General features: G+C 50.3%; 9 protein-coding genes across 9 annotated transcripts; 4 read left to right on the top strand and 5 right to left on the bottom strand.

Annotated features, from left to right (window-relative positions):
• Nucleotides 1-79: 79 nt before the first annotated feature.
• Nucleotides 80-1,405, bottom strand: APUU_21006S (sialidase family protein; the record flags this gene model as incomplete). Its single annotated transcript, XM_041699711.1, has 4 exons — nucleotides 80-517; nucleotides 567-615; nucleotides 672-788; nucleotides 864-1,405. 4 exons carry the CDS (start codon nucleotides 1,403-1,405, stop codon nucleotides 80-82), a joined length of 1,146 nt encoding a protein of 381 aa, XP_041552768.1.
• A 1,085-nt stretch (nucleotides 1,406-2,490) lies between these two features.
• Nucleotides 2,491-3,749, top strand: APUU_21005A (zinc-dependent alcohol dehydrogenase; the record flags this gene model as incomplete). The annotated part of the gene is made up of 4 exons (XM_041699710.1): nucleotides 2,491-2,635; nucleotides 2,691-3,058; nucleotides 3,115-3,193; nucleotides 3,268-3,749. 4 exons carry the CDS (start codon nucleotides 2,491-2,493, stop codon nucleotides 3,747-3,749), a joined length of 1,074 nt encoding a protein of 357 aa, XP_041552767.1.
• Nucleotides 3,750-3,999: 250 nt separating this feature from the next.
• APUU_21004A (DUF967 domain protein) lies at nucleotides 4,000-4,639 on the top strand (the record flags this gene model as incomplete). Its single annotated transcript, XM_041699709.1, has 2 exons — nucleotides 4,000-4,035; nucleotides 4,103-4,639. The coding sequence occupies 2 exons, from the start codon at nucleotides 4,000-4,002 to the stop codon at nucleotides 4,637-4,639; spliced, it is 573 nt and encodes a 190-aa protein (XP_041552766.1).
• A 199-nt stretch (nucleotides 4,640-4,838) lies between these two features.
• Nucleotides 4,839-7,031, bottom strand: bipA (Hsp70 family ATPase KAR2; the record flags this gene model as incomplete). The annotated part of the gene is made up of 4 exons (XM_041699706.1): nucleotides 4,839-5,407; nucleotides 5,464-6,572; nucleotides 6,630-6,794; nucleotides 6,853-7,031. 4 exons carry the CDS (start codon nucleotides 7,029-7,031, stop codon nucleotides 4,839-4,841), a joined length of 2,022 nt encoding a protein of 673 aa, XP_041552765.1.
• A 758-nt stretch (nucleotides 7,032-7,789) lies between these two features.
• HBS1 (putative translation elongation factor EF-1 subunit) lies at nucleotides 7,790-10,589 on the bottom strand (the record flags this gene model as incomplete). Its single annotated transcript, XM_041699705.1, has 5 exons — nucleotides 7,790-8,997; nucleotides 9,051-9,233; nucleotides 9,283-9,330; nucleotides 10,227-10,289; nucleotides 10,358-10,589. 5 exons carry the CDS (start codon nucleotides 10,587-10,589, stop codon nucleotides 7,790-7,792), a joined length of 1,734 nt encoding a protein of 577 aa, XP_041552764.1.
• Nucleotides 10,590-11,077: 488 nt separating this feature from the next.
• Nucleotides 11,078-12,901, bottom strand: APUU_21000S (putative MFS transporter; the record flags this gene model as incomplete). The annotated part of the gene is made up of 8 exons (XM_041699704.1): nucleotides 11,078-11,357; nucleotides 11,417-11,630; nucleotides 11,689-11,793; nucleotides 11,851-12,185; nucleotides 12,243-12,267; nucleotides 12,318-12,487; nucleotides 12,534-12,683; nucleotides 12,735-12,901. The coding sequence occupies 8 exons, from the start codon at nucleotides 12,899-12,901 to the stop codon at nucleotides 11,078-11,080; spliced, it is 1,446 nt and encodes a 481-aa protein (XP_041552763.1).
• Nucleotides 12,902-13,366: 465 nt separating this feature from the next.
• On the top strand, nucleotides 13,367-14,717 carry APUU_21001A (putative O-methyltransferase; the record flags this gene model as incomplete). Its single annotated transcript, XM_041699703.1, has 5 exons — nucleotides 13,367-13,420; nucleotides 13,470-13,617; nucleotides 13,688-13,702; nucleotides 13,761-13,887; nucleotides 13,943-14,717. The coding sequence occupies 5 exons, from the start codon at nucleotides 13,367-13,369 to the stop codon at nucleotides 14,715-14,717; spliced, it is 1,119 nt and encodes a 372-aa protein (XP_041552762.1).
• An 897-nt stretch (nucleotides 14,718-15,614) lies between these two features.
• APUU_20999A (uncharacterized protein) lies at nucleotides 15,615-17,687 on the top strand (the record flags this gene model as incomplete). The annotated part of the gene is made up of 10 exons (XM_041699702.1): nucleotides 15,615-15,648; nucleotides 15,712-15,737; nucleotides 15,799-15,971; nucleotides 16,024-16,115; nucleotides 16,190-16,368; nucleotides 16,420-16,528; nucleotides 16,626-16,846; nucleotides 16,930-16,966; nucleotides 17,032-17,062; nucleotides 17,138-17,687. 10 exons carry the CDS (start codon nucleotides 15,615-15,617, stop codon nucleotides 17,685-17,687), a joined length of 1,452 nt encoding a protein of 483 aa, XP_041552761.1.
• Nucleotides 17,688-18,043: 356 nt separating this feature from the next.
• pan2n2 (poly(A)-specific ribonuclease) lies at nucleotides 18,044-21,690 on the bottom strand (the record flags this gene model as incomplete). The annotated part of the gene is made up of 5 exons (XM_041699701.1): nucleotides 18,044-18,980; nucleotides 19,037-20,152; nucleotides 20,206-20,464; nucleotides 20,600-21,500; nucleotides 21,562-21,690. The coding sequence occupies 5 exons, from the start codon at nucleotides 21,688-21,690 to the stop codon at nucleotides 18,044-18,046; spliced, it is 3,342 nt and encodes a 1,113-aa protein (XP_041552760.1).
• Between the last annotated feature and the right edge of the window lie 47 nt (nucleotides 21,691-21,737).

Raw genomic sequence — 21,737 nt, 5'->3', positions numbered from 1 at the left:
CGGGCCAAGCTTTCCTCAGATGCAGCAATGAATTTCTAATTCGGTAAGTACATCAACTGCACCCCAAATCTACCGCCTCTTACAGAGCGCCTAGCGCCTCCTCCAAATTCAACAGGCTCACAGTGACCTTGTTCTCTTCCCCAAGGAGTACACCAGCGCCATGTAACAACACGAATCGAGGATCTTCCTTAAGAATACGCAAATTCCTGGTGTAACTGTGTGGTTCAGGCGTTTGCACCTCAGTCCATTCGCCCTCGCCAAGAGCCTGGTTCACGAATATAGTGTCTTGTGTACCAGAGCTGACCACAATCGTTCCATTCCTTCCTCCCCACGGTGTCCAAGTGACGTATGGAGAAGATGTTGGGACTGTGCCACTTGACACGACGAGTTCGTGATGCTTTGCGTTGACGAAGCCCTCTGGATCGGCACTGATACGGTAGTACAGGGGGAACGAATAGTCGGAGGTGTTGAAGAAGGAACCGTATTCGTAAATATAGAAGTATTTGCCGTTGGGGAGCTTTGTTTCCAGTCAGCAAATACAGACAGCTGGGCAGAATAGACCATACCTTTGTGACAACGGGCATTCCAGGCCTGTCTGTATATGTTGGGTAGATACTAGCAGCGTCATTAGTTAGTGGCAGTTACCCAATCTAGTAGGAGGGGAGACTTACACGTCATTTACCGCCGGGCTCCAGTTTATAAGATCATGAGTGACCTGATGGGACAATTTTTGACCGTAGGTTGCATTGTCCCTCTGATCGGCATAATAAGCAATTAATTTGCCCTTGCTACAAGCACGGACGTAACGTAACGATTAGAGTTGAACGTCAAACTGTAAGTAAACGAGGAATATGGTTACTTACTGGGCAAGCAAGAAGGGCTCCCAAACAGGAGTCAATCCATTGTCCGGAACAGCTTCCCCACCTGCAGCTATGTGGCTTAGGAATTTCCATGTGTGACCTTCGTCTTGCGATGCATAGAGGTCGATCTGGGTTGAGCTCAGATCAGTCGGGATACTGCTCCCAGCCAACAACAGGGTCCCGGCGCGGAAGCGGCCCACGGGCTCTGGAAGATAGTACAGGAATGGCTGATAGCGAAGACCCAACCCATTGGCTGTGTCGTGGACCTGGGAGATCTCTTTCCAGGTCTTGCCGTGATCGGAGGAGCGGTAGATTGGAAAGTAAACCGCTGGAGGTTCTGGTGAGTAGTTCTCCCACGTTGCTAGAATATCCCCATTAGGCAATTGCTCATTTCGTGCATAGAGAGTGCGTGGAATGGTGTAGTTGCGCGGGGGGTCGAAGATGACAACGTCGGAGAAAGATTCAGGCCGAGTTGGTCCTCGATGCGCAGCAACTGCCGTTATCGCAGCGACGAATTGAAGGAAAGGTCGGAGCTTCATTATCATACAGGAGCGTGATTCTCTTCAAAGAACGACCCAATTGAAGACTCCAGTTTGGCCACCCCCTAGGTATTCGACGATTGGTCTTCCCTTATATAGCCCGCAAATCTCCTATAAGCTCAATGAACAGCTTCATCCCACCGGAGTTATGGCAAAGTCGATTTTGGCAACCGGGTATTAGATGACGAAAGCAGATGTGAGTTTTTCGGCATCGTACGAGCTTCATGGCGTTCTCATCTGGGAATCATAATAGAGTCAAAAACCCCTGTGGAGGCTCAGGCAAATACAGTGGAGGTGCCGCTATTTTACTCGATTTGGAAGCTCTCAATGATCCCGCAAGACTCGTTAATTGCATCGGAAAATGGGGAGATCGGCGAGACCGCCAGTTAGTCTGCGAAGTGCGGAGAACCCGAGTCCAGACTAAGACTTGTCCCGGTGGCATTTCCATCAATCACGGGCGTTTCTGAGCTAATGAAGCTGGGCGGAGTCAATCCCAGTGTTCGCAGCTCTCCCGTATAACTCTATCCTGCTAGCCGTGGAACGATGCTTGTAACCGGCGACGCGAAGATATAGAGCTGAGAGCACTGAATGACCGGACTGCCAGCCAAACCGCCGAAGATCATCATGAGAACCTCGTGACTTGTGGTCCGTGGAATTGAACCTCTCAGGCATGACCCAAGAAGGTTTTCCCGAAACAACACAGTGTTCTGGAGCAAACTAATCGCAATATAAACGCCGATTGCCCAAGTGAGGGGGAGCCATGTCCTTGTCGGGCAACTGCTGATGAGAAGTGGTTATTAATGCATAGCTCACGGTTAGTTAACATGAATCTCAGGTTTTCCGGATAAGCTTCTCCGACGGTTGTGCTGATGCTGGACGAAGGGAAAACGAGAGGCGAAGATGAGGCGGAGAGCAGCAGAAGGAACATCAGATACCCGACGCGTTCCTCTCCAACGGGTACAACATCACATGGGCTGAGAAGTGGGGGCGGGAAGAGCAAGCATAGCTCTGTTTCCACCTAATAATACGCTCCCTGGAATGTGAGAACATTGTCCAGAACACCCTTGACCATCTGAGGAGCTACCTGAATAATGGCTGAAATCCCCAAAGTCCAAACCGTTGCTCTCGTTCGTGAAATCGGCGGTCCTGTCGAGTTCCCCGAAGACTATCCTGTTCCTACTCCCGGAAATAACGAGGTTTTGGCTAAAGTCCTCTATACTGGGGTATGCCATAGTGGTATGATCATCTACGGACCCCTCTAGCATGGGTAGAAGTCTAATGGATGATATAGACCTCTTTGTGAAGGAAGGCACAGCTTCCGGGCTCGATGGTGTCCCTATTACCCAGTTGAGATTTCCGCACATTGGTGGCCATGAAGGCGTAGGGCGTATTGTGGCTCTAGGACCAGGTTGTGGATCAGACTTGGAAGTCGGAAACCTTGTTGGGATCCGTTTTGCCAGTCGAATCTGCAGACGATGCGAGTTTTGTCTTGCTGGAACAGAGCAATATTGTGTGAAAGGCACGACCCATCTTCTTCACGAGGATGGGAGTTTCCAGCAGTATATCGCTCTTGATGCAGATTACTTGACCATCCTCCCGGATGATGTCGATCCTAAGCTTATAGGCCCGGTACTGTGTGCCGGGATCACTGCGTATAAGGTGGGAAACCAAGCACGATATACCAATTGTATGCATATATGTTGATACCCTCACAGGCTGTATTAGGAACAAACATTAGAGCCGGAAGCTGGCTTGTCGTCGTTGGCGCAGGCGGAGGCCTCGGACATTTAGCAGGTAAATTTTTGCTTCCTCCCAACCCTTCACGGTATGAGAAATGATAGCCCTAATTAAAAACAACAATAAAACAGTCCAATACGCCAAAGTCCTCGGGGCCCAGGTAATCGGGGTGGATGCACCTAACAAACGCGACCTCGTTCTCGGCGTCGGTGCCACGGAGTTCGTCGACTTTGTCAATACAGATCCCGTTCAGCGCATTCACGAAATTACTGGCTCTGGCGCACACGCCGTGGTCGTCACAGCCGGGAGTGCGAGCGCCTTCGCCCGTGCAGCCGACATGCTACGTGTTGGGGGTACACTGAGTTGCGCGGGGGTCCCGCCTGGAAAAGCCGTGCTCGAAACGCCGATCTGCAACATAATCATCAAGGGTCTGAAGATCTGTGGGAACATAGTGGGCTCGATGAAAGAATGTATGGAGGCGGTGGACTTGACTCGGCGGGGCCTGGTGAAGCCTGAGATCAAACTTCGGCCGTTCAAAGAGTTGCCAGCTGTGTATGAAGAGATGGAGAAGGGGGATATTGCGGGGAGGATTGTACTGGAAGTCCCTGAGTAGCCATAGTAACATGGATTATTGTTCCGAGTGCCGAGTACCTAGTATAACCGCTGTACCTGAGGTCAAATGGACGACGTCACTCCGGATCTACTCCACCGAGTCCCGAATCAAGTTCTCTAGCACCAAAGCTCTAATTCAACGGCCACACAACCTCTCAATTCCTTAATCAACCCTCCGCTATCTCATATAATCCATCTCCAGCCCTCTCAAGACACCCAGAATCCGAGAACATACCAGAACAACCACCATAATGAACGACATCCCCCTCCAGCCGGCAAGCACTGATGTGAGCCGTCCCCCACCTACTGCTACGATACCTGTCAATTGACTAACAAACCAACCTACCAATATAGCCCCGCGATCTCGCCGGCCTCGAATCCAGCCCCTCCCTGCTCTTCACCTCCTTCACCTCAACAACAGCCTGGACACTCGGTCTCGCGCTCCGCGATCGCATCCTATCTCTCCCCTCCGCGCAGCGCAAACCAGCCCTAATTTCCATAACGCTGGCGGGCGGGCTCGAGCCACACGTCGTCTTCCAGTGTGCAACAGAACCAGGCACCGTGGCGGACAATGACAACTGGGTGCGGCGGAAGCGGAACACGGTGCTGCGTTGGGGCGTGTCGAGCTGGCTGATGAGGCAGAAGATGATTGCTGGGCGGGATGGTAATGCGGATGGCGTCGAGGAGGCGTTTGTGGGGAAATATGCGCTTGTGAGCTCGAGTGGTGGGAAGACGGCGGATGAGTATGCGATTCATGGTGGCGCATTTCCGATTAGGGTGAAGGGGGTGGACGGTGTTGTGGGTGTTATCGTTGTCAGTGGGTTGAAGCAAGAGGATGATCATCAGGTCATTGTTGAGGTTGTGAGAGATTTTATTGGGATGGGAAATTAGGTTGGAAGCTAAGGTTACATATATTGTATACAACTGCACTGGGAATAATGGATATAAAATTGAATACATCATGTATTTAGGTATCATGTTACTAGTCCTATCTTATAATAAGAGAATAGGCTGCTTTCTTGGTCTTGACTGAAGAGAAAAAAATTGAAAATCTTGAAAATGTAAACTCCAGAAAACCCTCTAAGTTATTTTACAATTCGTCATGGCCATAGTCATCATCGTCCTCCTCTGTGGGGGGAGCGGAGCCATACAGCTTGCTGGTAATCGGGTAGGCCACGTTGGACAACTGCTCCTTCTGCTCCTCAAAGTCCTCGGTGGTGGCCGAGGCACCATTCTCGTCGAGCCAGTCATGAACCTCCTTGACAGCGTCCAGAATTGTCTGCTTGTCATCCTCATCGATCTGACCACCGAGACCTTCCTCGTTGCTGACCTGGTTCTTGAGGCTGAAGGCATAGTTCTCCAGGCCGTTACGGGCCTCGATCTTAGTCTTAATAACACGGTCCTCCTCGGCAAACTGCTCTGCCTCGGCGACCATGCGCTCAATATCCTCTGGGGTCAGACGGCCCTTGTCGTTCTTGATCGTGATAGTCTCCGCCTTTCCAGTGCCCTTGTCACTAGCGCTGACCTTCAGAATACCGTTGGCATCCAGGTCAAAGGAGACCTCAATCTGGGGAACACCACGTGGGGCCGGAGGGATATCGGTAAGCTCGAACTTGCCAAGAACGTTGTTGTGCTTGGTGAGAGAACGCTCTCCTTCGACTGTAAAGAATGTTAGTATGGTTTAATAGTTAAACAGAGGTAACCGAGTAACTTACAAACTTGGATGAGGACAGTAGGCTGGTTGTCGGCCGCAGTCGAGAAGATCTGCGACTTGCGAGTAGGGATGACGGTGTTACGGGGGATGAGCTTGGTCATCACACCACCGGTGGTCTCGATACCCAAAGTAAGAGGGTTAACATCCATAAGAACGACACCGGTGGTGCCCTCCTCGTTGCTCAGGACACCACCCTGAACGGCAGCACCGAAAGCGACAGCCTCATCAGGGTTGATACCCTTGCTGGCCTGTTTGCCGAAGTATTCTTCCAGAATGGCCTGGACCTTGGGAATACGAGTGGAACCACCAACGAGAACAATGTCGTCAACCTCAGACTTGGTGACCTTGGCATCCTTGAGCACCTGCTCAACGGGCTTCATAGTCTTCTTGAACAGATCCATGTTCAGCTCTTCGAACTTGGCACGGGTGAGGGTCTCGGAGAAGTCTTCGCCCTTGTGGAAGGCCTCGATTTCGATACGAGTCGACTTCTGGGAAGACAGAGTGCGCTTGGCCTTCTCAACCTCGCGCTTCAGCTTACCCATGGCCTTCAGATCCTTGGTAACATCGACGCTGTTCTTCTTGTTGTATTGCTTAACGAAGTAGTCCATGACACGGTGGTCAAAGTCCTCACCACCAAGGTGGGTGTCACCAGCGGTAGCCAAAACTTCAAAGACGCCGTTATCAATCGACAAGAGGGAAACATCGAAGGTACCACCACCAAGATCGTAGACGATAACCTGGCGCTCTCCCTCACTCTCACCCTTGTCTAGTCCATAAGCGATAGCGGCGGCGGTAGGTTCGTTGACAACACGAAGAATGTTGAGGCCAGCAATAGTACCGGCATCCTTAGTAGCCTGTCTCTGGGCGTCGTTGAAGTAGGCGGGGACAGTGACAACGGCGTGGGTGACCTTCTCGCCCAGGTAGCCCTCGGCGACCTCCTTCATCTTACCGAGAACCATAGCGGATACCTCCTCGGGGCTCAGAGTCTTGGGAGACTGGTTGATGTCCACCCTGACATTGGGCTTTCCTTCCTTGTTGACAACCTTGAAGGGGAAGTTCTTGATATCGCGCTGAACATCGGTCTCGTCGTACTTGCGACCAATCAATCGCCTGTGGTTTGTTAGCAAAAAAATTCGGTGTCGAAAAAAATAAGACCGAGCAACTCACTTGATATCAAAGATAGTCCGCTTGGGGTTAGAGGCGTATTGGTTCTTTGCTGCGTCACCGACAAGACGTTCCTCATCGGTAAAGGCGACGTAAGAAGGAGTGATACGGTTTCCTTGGTCGTTGACCATGATTTCGACTTTTCCGCCTTTCATCACACCAACGCAACTGTAACCAGTTAGCTTCTCGCCTTCAATTCTGTGATCCCATCCAGGTGTATACATACGAGTAAGTTGTTCCCAAATCGATACCAATGACTTTTCCATAGTTTTCCTGAACTTCATCTTCCTGGGCGTGGGCGGTTCCGAAAAACGCCAGAGGCGCAATGAAGACGAGAAGGAGGTAGAAGACGGTGGTCCAAGCAGCGAACGGCTTGGCCGCGCTGCGACCAGAGTGACGCGACATGGCGAATGTGTATGTGGGTTTGTACAAGAAGGGTAGGGGGGGAAATTAAGACTCCTACAGAAGTCGCGCGAAAAAGATAAATCAGGACCCAAACTCTGAAAGAAAAGAGAAGCACAAAGGGGAAAGAAGTTGTTGTTAAAAGCAAACCCAACCACAGTTACACAGGGAGGGAAGCGAATGTCGAACAAAGAGAAGGGGAGAGGTGGATGGGAGAAAGAAGAGAGGAGGTGGAAGAAGCTCCGGCTACCTTCTTGTATGGAGAGCGAGCGGCGAGGAAAGGACAGCGGCCATCTGGCCTTTTCGCATACAAGTTTACTTCTCACGCGCTGATTGGCTAGGAGCGCCACCCAGGGTCGTGAATGACTCAGCCCGCCCCCGACCGCCCCCATTCTGCTGAGCCCACTCCGGGCGGTCAAGAAGTCGATCGAAGTTCGCAGAAAATCAGGTCCCAATAAGGATTAGCGCAGTTAATTAGTTCCTGCAGGGGCTGTCCATATGCAGTTTAGCGTGGTTGATGATGTGGTGCCTGCGGCTTTGTTTGCCTTTGTTCAGGACATTTGGCACAACTACAGTGCTTGGGACGCCCGGTGACCATGTCTTGTTTCCTATTATAATTCACAATTCAAAGCTATCAGTGAAAATAAGGATGGAAAGGCCAGATTGCATTATATAAATCATGTTTATGAGGTTTGAGTCATTGAAAAATGATCCATAAGTGTAGATCTAGAATTTATATTGCGTGCCTATGTACTTGATATTCACTCCAGCAACCCAGCAGCCACGGTGTCACCTCCGGCTCTCAGAACCACTCTAGTCGGGGCTTCCAAAGGCACCGCCTGGTCCAGCTCTACAACAACCCGCGCTACAGACCCAGGCGAGATAATCTTTGGCTTTTTCTTGAGAACATTTCCGGAACCTTTGTCCAATGTTGCAACTAGCCGGCTGATCCGCCCAGGAACGTGCAAGCGCCCACGATGAATATCAACCATGCTCGGCAGCAAATGGTCAAAGGCAAGTACTTTGCAAGTAAATGAAGTGATGTTGGGAATCGGGGCGGAGGCGTGGCAGACAACGTCGCCAGAGCGAAGATGAACAGGGTCGATATTCGCAAGGTTCAAGACAACGTTTTGACCAGCGACGGCCCAGTCACTGGGTTCTCCGTCGACTTCCAGGCTTCGAATTGCTGCTGGCTCTCCGCTTGGCATGGTGACAATTTGGTCACCCACTTGTAGGCTCCCAGCGTCGATGCGGCCGGATATTGATAGAGGGTTTTGTATACTACCGCGGAACACGTCGCCAATCGTCAACCGTAGCGGCTTGTCGAGAGCGTGGGAGTACGGCTCTGTAGCCTCGAGCTCTTCCACCAGGGTATGGCTACTGTACCAAGATACGTTTTTATCCTCGCTTCGCCGAGTGATGTTATCCCCACTGACACCTGAGCATGGTACGAACGAAATATTCTTGGCTTGGAACCCAGCGGTGGTCAGGAATGCCGAAACCTGCTGCTCAATCTCCTCAAAGCGACCCTTGTCCCATTGAACAGTATCCATTTTGTTCACAGCGACAATGATCCTCTGCACACCTATACTTCTCACAAGTAAAGCATGCTCCTTGGTTTGGCCCTTCAATCCCGACTCATAGTTTCCGATACTGGAATCGATAACGAGTACAGCAAAATCCGCCTGGCTCGCACCCGCGATCATGTTGGGAACAAAGTCTCTATGGCCAGGCGAATCGACAATCGTGAAAATAGTCTTATCTGTTTCAAACTTGCTTGTCGCAATGTCAATAGTCACTCCTCGTGCTCTCTCCTCGGTACCCTGATCCAAGACCCACGCAAGAGCAAAGGACCCTTTGCCTAGTTTCTCGGCCTCTTTTCGATATTTGTCCAGTGTACGCTGGTCAACAGCTTTCAAATCTGCAAGTAGGCGCCCCATGAGCGTACTTTTCCCCGCATCCACGTGTCCTAGAGCTTGTTAATGTCGTCAGGTTAAACGGGTCGTGTAGGAAAGTACTAACCGATAACCACGAAATTCATGGCATTTTTCCGTTTAGACTTCCTGTACTCGGAGAGTACATCCAGATGCTTGCTCTTCACGTTGATTTTTTCAGTGACGGTGAGGTTACTCATGTCACCTGCCAGACCTGCCGAGCCTTTCTTGTCACCTTGTGGCTTTGCAGCAGGTTGTTTCGACTTGAAGCCTGCATGTCCATTAGGGGATATCTCATATCTTTCGCCGAATAGCCAAACCTTTAGCTGAACTCTGGGCGTTCAAAACTACATCGTCTGGGCTGGGTCCTGCAAAGTCAAACGGTTCAGCGAGGTTTTGTCCATAGATTTTAATCAAATCCAGGGTATTCGTGTATAGGTGGCTGGGCTCCGTCATCATCGGGCGTGTGTCGTCTCCAACAATAGTGACTGCAAATGTTGAAGGGGGTGCGCGGAAGTTGGAAGGAGATGGCTCCTTGTCTTCCCCTTTGATCTGGATGTCCTTTACAGGGCCCTCCAGTCCAGTTGTAGCTGGGGTATCCGGTGTCTTTGGCTCAGGTGGCGACTTCTTGGGAGATATAGACTGTCCGGAGCGAGATTCTTTGCCCAAGCTTTGCAGCGATGGGGAACTCTCTGAGGATTTGGTCTTCTTGTCATTACGTGCGAGCCTCTCTCGGAGCGACAACTGAGCTCCCTCGCCAGCGGATGGTTGCGCAGTGTCACTTGCCCCACCAGTAGACGGTGTCGGCGACTTGTCGCCCTCTTTCTTTTTTCGTGCAGCGGCTAAAGCTGCTAGTTTAGACATCTTTCCTCCTCCGTTCTCTGGCGCTCCACCGAGGAGACCAAGTCGAGGGTAAAGCGGTTCGACGAGAATATCCGCCTTCCGATGCCCAGGTATATTAAGCCAGGGGGAGTCACAAAAGAATTCCGCGGCTGAGAAATGAGCGCCATGCGACGAGGGCGTAGTAGTAAGAGGCAGAGGATACGCTGGCACTAAAAGCAGCCTGTTAGAACATATTCAAGCTTCAAACAAAGTCAGTTTAGGCGCTCGAAAAATCACAGAATGATTCCTTACATACCTACTAGCATTTCCGTCACCTAACATACCACCGCAATACCTTCACCGAAACAAAATTCGTGCAAGTTTGGTGACCCGAGCCCAACCACACAAGGATACAAAGAGACAAAACATATATTTCGCTTACCTGTGCTTCCTTTTGCCTTCGCCGGCGCAGCCTTATTCTTCTCCGTCTCTTTTGTCTTCTTGCCTACAAGCAAAGGCATTAGCACCCACCTCCACAGTGACTCATCCTCGTATATGCAGCCTGTAACCTACCTTTTAAATAATTCACCGATTTTTCAACATCGTTATAGTAATGCCACAGCGCTTCCTGTACCTCCTCGCGGGTTGCGCTCACAGACGGGTCGCCGCCAGCCAACTGACCCAGTACCTCGCGAGTACATTGTTCGAGGTACTCGCGCTCTTCGGGATCCTCGGAATCGTATCCGTCTTCGTAATCGATCTCGTCGTCGTCGTAGCTCACGGCCTTGACCCGGTGTCGTGACATGGTGGTGCTTGTCTCACGGAGCGGCGGGGTAAGAGGGGAGGGGTTCTCGTGGTCTTGGGCACTCGACAGTGCTCAAGGGGAAGGGAAACAAGCAGGAAAAGAATGTCAGTGCAAAGTATGAGATTCCAGGTAAGGAAGTACCCAGGATAACGTCGGGGTGGTTTCTAGGTTAGTTTTTGTTCCTGGAGAGATTCGTTGCGGTGGTGACTCGGGAGCTGAATCCAGTCACCACGTCATTCCCCACTCGTTTCCCTCTCATTACAGATCAGCTTCATCTACAATATAACTGGGCACTATCCGGAGCGAAATGATATATGTCCATAAGTCAAACCAGTAAATATCTTGGGGTTATCGTCTTTTCGCTTCTAGTATGCTGTATTGTTTCATATCACGGTAAACTCAAACGCATGCAAATATAAACAATATTTTAGCAGGGAATGTATTAGCCCTACCCATCTACCAAAAATATACAATGGTTACTTAGTTACTCATTTACTAGTGCCTACATCAGGAGAGCCACCAGTACCAGCAGCAGCCCTCCGACCCTTCCTCCCCTCAACCAAAACGACCGGCGTAATGGTCAAAACCAACACGGCCACAACAGCAGCCGCCTGCGTCCCAAAGACAGCAGCAACGCCGTTCCTGGCAATCCACGAGGGCTGAAAGTAGCCAACTGAGAATCCGCTCGCTGTGCGCCATCCGTTGATAATTGCCGACACGACGGTCGATTGTTCGGGGTATTTTTCCAGTGCATAGGCGGTTATTGACCTATGAATTCAGTCAGATTCGCTCAATAGAGTTAAACTGAACGGGTGGTTGATACGCACACAGTACTAGCAATCATTCCCGCAACAACCATCAACCAGCCAAACGCAAGTCCGACCCAGTGTCTTTGGTAGTTCAGGGTAAGACCATATGTTAAGAGGCCGCAGGCCATAGTGCCGATTGCAGGCCAAACGCCGTGTAGCCGGTGCTCTGGACGCCATTTGTGCTGGCGTGTGCGGTAAATCCAATCGTTAAACAAGTAGCCGAAGGCGTACCCTGTTCACAATCAAGGTTTAATAGCTGCGTGATGGGGGGAGGGGCTGCATATGCGTACCGAGTAGACCGCCGATTATGGGCGCCCAGCGCAAAGAGGCCGATTTGACGGTATCGAACAAGTAAGGGGGTCGTGCGACGAATGTGGAGACGGTCACGGTGATCCCTGGTCCTGTTAGAGAAAGGTACGTTTTTGAAGGTACACCAAGTCAAATACTCGTACCGATGGGCCAGCAGAAGTTGACCATGGTGGAGATACCAGTCAACAACAGGGGAAACTTGAAGATGTATATAACCAGTGATTTGGTCCAGTAGCCGATTGTTGGCAGGACTGGGAGGTTATGCGACTTTATGCCGAAGATGGTCGCCAAACGGCTATTGCGCTGGCAGTCTCGCCCCTTAACGAAGTATGTTTCGTGTCCGAATACAAAGATCAGGATAGTAGACATTCCGTAGAATAGGGTTAGGATGCCAAATGAGACTGTCCAGTTGCTCCCAGCTCCAATGTATCCAGCAATGCAGGGTCCAAGGAAAGGGCCGATTAGGAAAGTCGTTCCCCTAGTAGTGTTATTAGATTGGGGTTTTTATTTTATAGTTAGAAGAGCGTATGACTACCAGATGTTGATCATTTGCGGCCAATCTAGAGACGTCAGTGGTTATCCACAATACCTGGAGAAACACGAAGCTCACCTTTAGGATGGTACATGTCGTGAATAATTGGAAGACCAACAACCTGAGGAACAGTCCCGAAGAGTCCTTGAAGAGATCGAAACACGGTGAATGTATCATAACTGTTAGAGAGGGTGGCGCCGAGAACCATGAATGTGGTGAGAAACTGCGGCCACAGCCAAATCGGAAGGCTTCATAAGGTTAGCAATGCACATCGACAAGAGCAAGTATGCACACCGTCCAAATGCCTCTATCAGAGGAATCGCTATCAAGCCACCAATTCCCTGCAACAACATCCCGTAGTTCATGCTGGTAGCCGACTTGTCGACGCTGATGCCCCATTCCATCGCCTGATCAACAATTAGGGTCGATCCCCAGGTCATTCCTCTGTATTCGTTAACGAAGTGGCCAATGTATGCAATAGAGTAAATGGCGTACCCATCGGCAAGAATAGAGCTGGACATGAGCGCAAAGAACAGCAGTCGCTTTTTCCATGGGCTCCAGCTGCGAGGACTTCTATGTCCCTCATCCTCGCCCATGTTATTAGGAGGAAGTACGCAAGTGTCTTGCATTTCGAAATCCTTTTCCAACACTGATCCACCCATTTAGTGTCTCCGTACTTGTCGGGGATAATAATCTGGAAGTGTTGCAAAAGGGAAAAAGTAAAGATAGCGCACATAATTCAGACGACGGACAAGCTTAAGTTGATTTTAAGCCACAGAAGCCAAACTCAGTCCGAGACTCGCACTGAATACTGACCCCGAAGAACAGAACGTGGTGTGCAGGTCCTCCACGCAGCATGGTTTCGCGGGTTCAGCTCCGACAGGGGGTTAAAGCTTAAGACTATGCGTGATAACTTATCACGCATAGTCACTGATAAGCCAGTGGATGAAGCGCTCCGTAGTTTATGCACCTAACCTGACTATGTCGACTAGTAGCAGGAAAGCAAGGGATGAATGTGTCCGAGCACGAGCAGGGAATACTTATTTGAGCGGTGCTTTCAGGCGTGAAACTCAATATTTCCTCCCTGCACCGATCCAAATTTCGCCCGATTCGGCCTTCTATTCACTATGTCCGCGGTCACACCAGCTACCGGTGCTCTTCTAGCCAAAACTCTTACTTCGGTGAGTCCCAACGGCTCGGTGGGTGCGAATGCTCTCTAAGTGCCTATAGCCAGCCGCCCTGGGATTTGTGCCCGTCGCTGCCCAGTTTCATATATTCAGAATCCTGGCCAGCATCAACAAGCCCGCTACGGGCGAGGATGTTCTGGCTGCGTACAAGAGCACCCTCGACAATGGAGATGCCACAGCCCCAGTTCCTTGTAGGTGATGCTCTACCCTTCGGGATGAGGCTTTTGAAACCACTGACCGTGTACAAACGAATCCGAGCAGCCGTGGTTCTAGTTCGTAAGTCTCCAAGAGAGTTTTTATTCTTTCTTTTGTGGTCGCACTGACTCAAAGGCAGAGGACACCCTCTTCGCAATGAGTGGTCTAGGCCTTGTGGATCTCGTTGGAGAGGATCTATATGGAGCCAATGCTCTCACCCACCACCTAGCGGAGTCTCCATCTGCTGTCCATGGGGCGATTCACTTGTGAGGCCGGAGCTCGAGATAAGATCCAGGGATCGGAAATAGCTGACTCGAATAGCACAACGGAGACACTCCTGGCAGCGGCGTTTCTCATGTCGAAGCTCAAGGCAGGGAACTTTGCCTACCCGTTCAAAGAATGTGAAACCCCGATGCAATATGCGTATCAGATGATGGGCAAGGAGGATTATGCAGAACAACACACATACTCAATCATGGCAGCAGAGGGCCGGATGGATAGTTTCAACACCTTTATGGTCGGTAAGTTTTTCAAGCCCCGGAAAACACCCGACCGGCTGCAGGCACTGGGGTACGACCTCGCGGCAGTGGTCGGGGAGGCCGGGCCCTCCACGTCGACAATGATGGTGGATATCGGTGGCGGGCGCGGCGAGATGCTTCTGGAAATTAAGGAGGCATTCCCGCAGTTCCAGGCGGCAGATCTCGTGGTCGAGGAGTATAACAGCGATCTCGGCGGCGATATCCCGGGAATCACGCTGGTCTCTTGGGATTTTAAAGAGGGGAACAGCCCGCAGCCCCTGCAAGGAGCGCTCGTCTATCACATGGCGCACATCCTGCACAACCTGCCGGATCTGGACGCAATAGAGTTGATGCAGAAAATCTCAGCAGCAATGGCGCCATACTCACGCCTGCTCGTGCACGAGTTCTCTAAGAACGTGAACTACGCGAAGATGCATGCCAGCATGTCGGTGTTGTTTGGGGGTCGCGAGCGAACGGGGACGGAATGGCGTCGGATAGCGGCACTGGCGGGGCTCGAAGTGACATTCGAGGCATATCCCGAGCTGGGAGAGGGGCTCTTGGAATTTCGGAAGAAGTAACTTGGCATAAAAGCCAATAGATCGGATTGTTTCATTGATCTGAGATTAGCTCTGGTGGAGATGGCGGGTTCGATCTGGAGGAAGAACGAAGAACTAAGAAGGAATCAAGAGTCGAACTGGAAAGTCGAGACTCGTCCGGCTGAAATCCTACACTCATGTCAACTCAGTCTCACCATCCACTGTCCAGAATGTCATGATTCCGAGTTTCATCTCGTATATTCTGTCTTAGTTTTTTTCCATCTTTAGCGTCCTCTCTAAATCAGGATGATCATCTCCCGTCTGTCTCCACTGACGCCAAATCGCCGTCCGGACCCATCATCGCAGCCCTGTCCACGATTTGTAATTAAACCAGTCTAAGCCAGCTGCATTGCCAAGCGAGTTCAGGCGCTTTGTCTCTTTTTCTCCACGAGTGTATGATGCAGACTGCCGATCTCTTTATCTTCGCCCTTGCAAGATCGCGTCTGGCCATCGGGTTGGGCTGGCCAATGTAAACGTCGGGTTGGACTTGATATTGGCCTCGACATACAATCCCAAGTCTGTCTCTGGCTGAGGCACTCCTGTCCGGACATCCCAGATGGCAATTGAAACCATGAAGGGCTGTCTGGAATCTGGATTGGGTTATTCCTCGTTGAGTTTCTGGTTATGCAAGGGAATGGAGGACCGCCTATTCGACGTGTTTGGACATTCCAACGTAATCCAAATGTACATTCACAGTGAACTCTCGAGGCCCCCGCCAACAATTGCTGCTGCTGTCCCTTGCATAGTGGGCCAGTTTCTTCTGCAATCAATAAAGCCCTCAACTCGTGCTTATAGTGGGCATTCCTCCACGTTCCTCCACGCCTCGGCTGGCATTCGAATGTCAGACAGCTGTCAGCTTGCCTGCCACAGCTCTGAATGATGGCCTCTCGAGAGGAAGAGGATCCAACCTACGGTAGGCAGTCTATTATCTTTGTCTTTTCCCTCGCAGCTAACAAGTGAATCCTACACTCCATAGGAGAGCCATTTGTCTATGCATGTTGGGTAAGTGAATCTATGGTCAGCCGTTCCCCTCGACACTCCTAATCATATTGTTTCTATATAGGCACTCACAGGCCTCGTCTCAGTTGCCTTGATCTTCAGATACACCGTCAAAGCATGGGCCAGCCGAGTTCTTCCCACTGTGAGCTCCCCGACAAGAATATGGGGTGCCGAAGACTTGTTATTTGTGATGGGCTATGGCTTTGATATAGCCCATATAGTCCTCATTCAAATAAGGTGCATTTTCTTCCATCTTAGACTCATTTATTTCTTATTTTAACGTGAATAGTCTTGACTATGGCTTGGGTCGACACATTTGGTTCCTGACCGACGAGCAACGGATTGGGGCCATGAAATATGATTTTCTCTCCCAGCCTTTAGGTAAATACTTCTTTGCTCGTCCCACCTCAGTATCTCAAGATTCAGAATTACGAGATACTAATTCGCTGTCTCAGCTGTTACCGCATCGATGTTTTCGCGCTGCGGAATGACCTGGTTTCTCTATACTTGTTTCAGCAGTCTCGACAGACAAATCCGGATCGCAATCATCATTGGAATGGCCATTCAGATAGTCGTGAACTCGGTGACCGTCTTGCAGATTGTGCTTCAATGCGGGCCAAGTCCGTACTACGTGGTATATTCCCGGCCCTCTACCAGTATACCACATCCATCCCTGACTCGCTAGACAAACCGAGGATCATACTTCCACTACATGTGGGACGGCGTCCCAACCGATGGTTCAGTCGTCTGTCAGTCGCCAAATGTCCAAACGACAATCGGCTTTGTGCAAGGAGGTAAGTAACCGAACTACTGCCTCTTATCAGCACAAGAGCAGCTTAAGCCATACTTTAAACAAACACACTAACCATCGCAACAATCCAACCAAACCAGGATTCAACTCCACCGTCGATTTCTTCCTAACCATCCTCTCCGCCATGCAACTATGGCAGTTCAGCATCCGCACCGTCGACCACACCCCGGACGGCTCGAACTCATTCCTTGCCCGGTTTAAGCGCATGCCTCGGCAGGCCCGGAAACGGCGGATATGGCAAACTGTTATCCTTAGTGGGCCGTTGGCCTTGTCGGGGTGTGCCTCTATTGTGAAGACTTATGTATGAGACACTCGAATCGACTTTAAAAAAGAAGCTGCATGCGCATTACTTGGAACGGAACTGATATGATCCTCCCCACACAGTTACTCAAATCTCTCGGAGAACGGAATGATTTTACACGTAAGCTTCTCATTCATTCATTCGGTCCCCAATACTTCACCGCTAACAAGATACTACTTATCTAGATAACATAATGAGTTTCATCTTATGGGTAAAGTAAGTCTACCCCTCTAGTACTGGAACCACCACCCAACATAACATAACCAACCACCTCCCTCACCGTCCCACCAGAATCGAAAACTACTGTATCCTGCTCGCAACCTGCGGGCCCATAGTCCGCCTGTTCGTGCGCGTCGTCTTCAACAACAACAACAACAACAACAAAAACCCCTCTACAGGGAAATGCAGCTCCTTCTCCAACAGCCGCAGACGTCAATACCCATTCGACGGCAGCGGCGGCGGCGAAGTCGACAGGGACCCGCGCAGCCAAGGGAATTCCAGTAATTCCCAAACCCAAACACAGGGGTCTATTCTTATGTCCGTCTTCGGGGACAAGACTATAGCCGAAGAAGGGCTCTATTGTGATCATATCCACGGTGGTGGTAGAACTAGTAGTATGGGGCTTGCGCGACGGGGCACGACAGCCAGCACGACAACTACGATTGGGGCTGCGAAGCCTAGGGCTAGTGCGTCTCATTCGAGGATGAGGAGTAGTGATGATGGTAGGGAGAGCGAGGAAGGTGGTGGGAGGGGGGTTACGGTGAAGACGGATATTACGGTGCAAGTTGCTGAGGATGGGACGTCAACAACAGGGCTAATGCCTCCTAGGTATGATAATTAGACTATTTAATGATTTGTATGAGATTTTATTGTTTTTGTCTCCTTTCTATATTTCCCAATACGAATGAACTTCTCTAGGCTATTTGTGTTCTAGAAAGCCTTCGATATGGCGGCGCCATAGAGTTCGAAGCTCCCCGTTATACGCTACGAAGACTACAGAGCCCTCGCTCAATCGAGTCTACTGAAACAAATAAAGTAAGAAGTTCAATTATGCATGGTTAATGATACCCCAATGTACTCTATCGGCAGAACTGCCACAAAGTCCTGCCATACAACCAAACCAGACAGGCCAATTCATTCGAAAAACTTAGATCATATCAGGAATGCATCCGTACAATTCATGAAAACGTAGAAGGATTACTTCAGCGGACTGCCGCCAAAGAACTCCCCCGATCCGGGCCCAGAAAACGTGCCATTGCTCGGCGTCAAGGCAATGGATCGTCGGAACGCCTGCCGCGGGGTAGCTGGTGCACTTGCGGCGGCGGCGGCGGCACCAACATCAGGCGCGCTGGGTGTATTGCGGCCACTGTTATTATTCTGCATCGTTACTGCAGTTCCAGGTCGAGAAAGCACTGTGGCCACGCCGTTGCGAGCCGGAGGTCTGAATCCCAATTTGGATCCCTCACGGAAGACCTCTTCCAGGATTTGCCCCACAATACCTGCATCCTCGTACTCTTGGAACTTCTTCCATAGTCGGAGGGCCATACGCGCATCCTCAATTGAGTCATGGCCCTGGTTGCTGTCTGCTGGTTCTTCTTGGATGTATTCTTTGAACACAGCCCATGCTAGGTATCGAAGACTCAGTCGTCTGTTTTTCCCGGGGTGGAAGAACAAGTATTGCGTGTCAACCGTCTGTTTCTTGGGAACTTGAATGTTCACTTTCCGAAAGTCCGAGGCCAGGCCATGGCCAACAAACACACAGCCAAGGTTGAGAAGCAGCCACAACTTCTTGTATGCAACTTTAAGCGGCACAATATTATGTGAAGTGGTACGTGGATCCAAATCGCCCGGTTTGATACCCGAATATTGTGTCACATAGTCAACGATGGGTTCTTTGACAGATATGTAATCATCAATGAAAGGAGCGCCCTCTTGTACACCTGAACCACGAAGTACAGACACCCTAGCAAGTCCACTTTTGCTTGGCCTGACGATTTCTTGTGAGCCATCCGCTTTAACGTTAATTTCCGCCTTTTCGAGGTCGACGAATTCTGTGTCGAGAGCAACAGGTGTGCCAGGTGTCGGTTTTTCCTCCTCAGAAAGCATGACACGCGATTCGACAGGGGGCCCGTTGCTGTATCAGAGTCAGTGTCGTGGAGGCATTGCTTAGATTTAGCTAATTTGACTTACTTCAGAGACCAGTCACGGAAAAGCAGCGTCGTGTCCAGGTAGTCCTTCCATGTGTCATCCACTGCATGTCGCGCATCTCTTACTTGGAATGCAAGCACGCATGGCGATTTCCACGGCTGGTTGAAACGTAAAGCTTCATCTTTGTCCACCTCTGTGACTAAGAAATCGTTGAAAAGATGCCATCTACTCCTCGTCTCCTGCTCACGGGACGAAACGGAGACATTGACAAACGAGACCAAATGAGCCTTTTGGTGTTCTGGAATATCAATTTCCGCAACCAACCCAACCAAATCATATACAATTAGGCCAGGCATCTTTCCGTGTATACGCAACCTCAAATCCTCCCCTTCAACACATAGGATCTGGCCGCCCTCGACAACAATGCCGATCTCCTCTGGCAGCCATCCAGGAATCGTCCAAAGACGTCGACAAATGGGGTTATTCACGGCTGCGTTAATCATCAGCACAAGGGGCATGCGATGTACTGTTTTCCGCATAGCCACTTGTTGATATCTCCGGCAATAATTGCACCATCCCCGATTCTGTGCCTCCCGTTCAATACTTGCTCTCAGAATATTCGAGAACCGAAAAGCAGGATTTCGACGGGCTTGTTTTATATCAACCGTGGGATAAATAAGCTCATTGACAAGTGTATTCCCTGGTCTCACGATTTCGTTCTGGCAAAACATGCACCGAATAGATTCTAGTGCAATAGTTGACATCCTCATGTCGAGATCTTCTGAGCTTGGCATGATCTTACGGAAGTCCTGCGCAATCTGGCCAAGGAAGAATCGGTTGACGGCCTGAATGGCTACCGAAAGAGATTTGTTTGTGAGGTTTTCTTCTAGCAACCCTAAGCTCGAAGCTTCACGGAAACTGCTGAAGGTTTTGAGTAGATTTGTTGCCTGGCAGTTCTGACCATTGGCCTTCTCCAACATATCGAAAAGATACCCCATTTCGCATAGCAGACAGCTTTCAGCTATGCAAGAAGTAGCAGCGTGGTGAAGAGCAACATTTCGTATTAACGGAATAAACTTGAAGAGTTGAAGGAGGGAGTTGGTAAATGAGTTTGCGATATGGGTCTCTAACCCTGAGAAATTAGTCTGGTTATAAAACCTATCGACAGTTTGTTAGAAAGGGGTTCGATTCAGTAAGTCCTAGGACCTTACCTGAAGTCGAAATCATCAACTCCGAATCTACTGTATTTGATTTCGACATTGCTGTACTTCAACAGAGGGTCATCCTCTGATTCTCCACTAATCTTCGCGCCAGAAAGAGCACCAGCAGTGTCGCCAACGGCATCATCTAGTCTTGCCTTGCTTTGGTCTCTTGCCTTTTCACTCAAGAATTTCGGTGCAATCAGTGCGGGTTCAGAGGCCAATGCACGAGTGTTTTCGACCTGGTATCTTCGGGTTTTCTTGGGATTCGCTGCGTATTGTCCTATCTCCCCAGAGCGAAGATAGGGAATAAGGGACTGGTCAATAAGAGCTGGTGGACTCCCCACCTCAAAAAGGTGATGGCTTGGCCACGCAGAGAGAAGACGTTCATGGTAATATGGCATACCAATCATATTCAATGGAGTCTCTGGCGACCAGTCAAGGGGAGGTGGCCGTGGAGTGACATCGGCGAATTCAACTTCCTTACTCATTTCATTGAAGTGAATCTTTGCCGGAGATCCCCAAAGCTGAATCGAGCATTCTGCATCGTTTATGGCAAGTGCCTCTCCGGATGGCGAAATCTCAATGCCCAGCATAAAGGAGACGGTGGCTTGGCGAAGCTTAAAGGCGTTTGGGTTCATAAGGTCCACAACCTGAAGCTGGCCAGTTTGCGACGCAACAAAACTTGTCGTCTGTAGCTTTGGGTGCATACGGACATATGCAGCCCCAGCATGGAATGGGATAGGGGGTAAAGGTGATAGGGTCTTCAGATCATACACGTTCGCCAGTGGATCAACGATCGGAGACCCAAGGTGTCTCACTGAGAAACCACAAGTGACCAAAAGATCATTCCGGGCATCCATGTCATTTACCGCCGCTCCATGGGCCTTCCAGGACTTCACAACACTGAAATCGGACAAACTCAGCGCATTGACAGATCCTGTATCTGTCGCGGCGCAAAGGTAGCGGCTTTTCTTCATTATCACATAGTGATGTTCTGTTCGTAGTTTGTCGACAATCGTTCCCTTATCGATATCAATGGTAAACATTGCCTTCTGGCATCCCGCAACTATGATTCTGTTCGTTTGAGCCGTAAAGCTCATACAACGGAGTTCCTTAATTTCATCGTGGGTGACGTGCCATTGCGTTAGGCCGCGCCGTGTAATCATATGCACACTCTTCGAAGAAAGTGATATAACGCCTCTCTCATGAAATAATATTTGGCGGACCGGGCCTTCGGTGACAGGGTGGGCACGAACGGAGGTGTACCTCTGAAGTTCAGGTCCGTAGAAGGAGGTGACTCGGCCCTAAGAGAAAAAGAGACGAATTAGCATATCGTCTTTCCATCTAGCTCTAGATACAACAAACATATTCATTCCCCGCCCACAAAAGTTCCGAAACATCATCAAAAGCAATTGTTGTCGCGATCGTCGGCAGCGCGTGCGGGTTCGGAGGGGGAACCGGGATACGTAACAACTCGTTCCAATCCGCCTCCATTGCATTGGTATATCCGGGAATGGGGCCCAGGTAAGTCTTTACTTCAT

The sequence above is a fragment of the Aspergillus puulaauensis genome, chromosome 2 (genome assembly GCF_016861865.1).
Source record: "Aspergillus puulaauensis MK2 DNA, chromosome 2, nearly complete sequence".
Taxonomy (NCBI): Eukaryota; Fungi; Ascomycota; class Eurotiomycetes; order Eurotiales; family Aspergillaceae; genus Aspergillus; species Aspergillus puulaauensis.
Note: the sequence above shows the minus strand (reverse complement) of the source record. Positions and strands in the feature narration are given on the sequence as shown.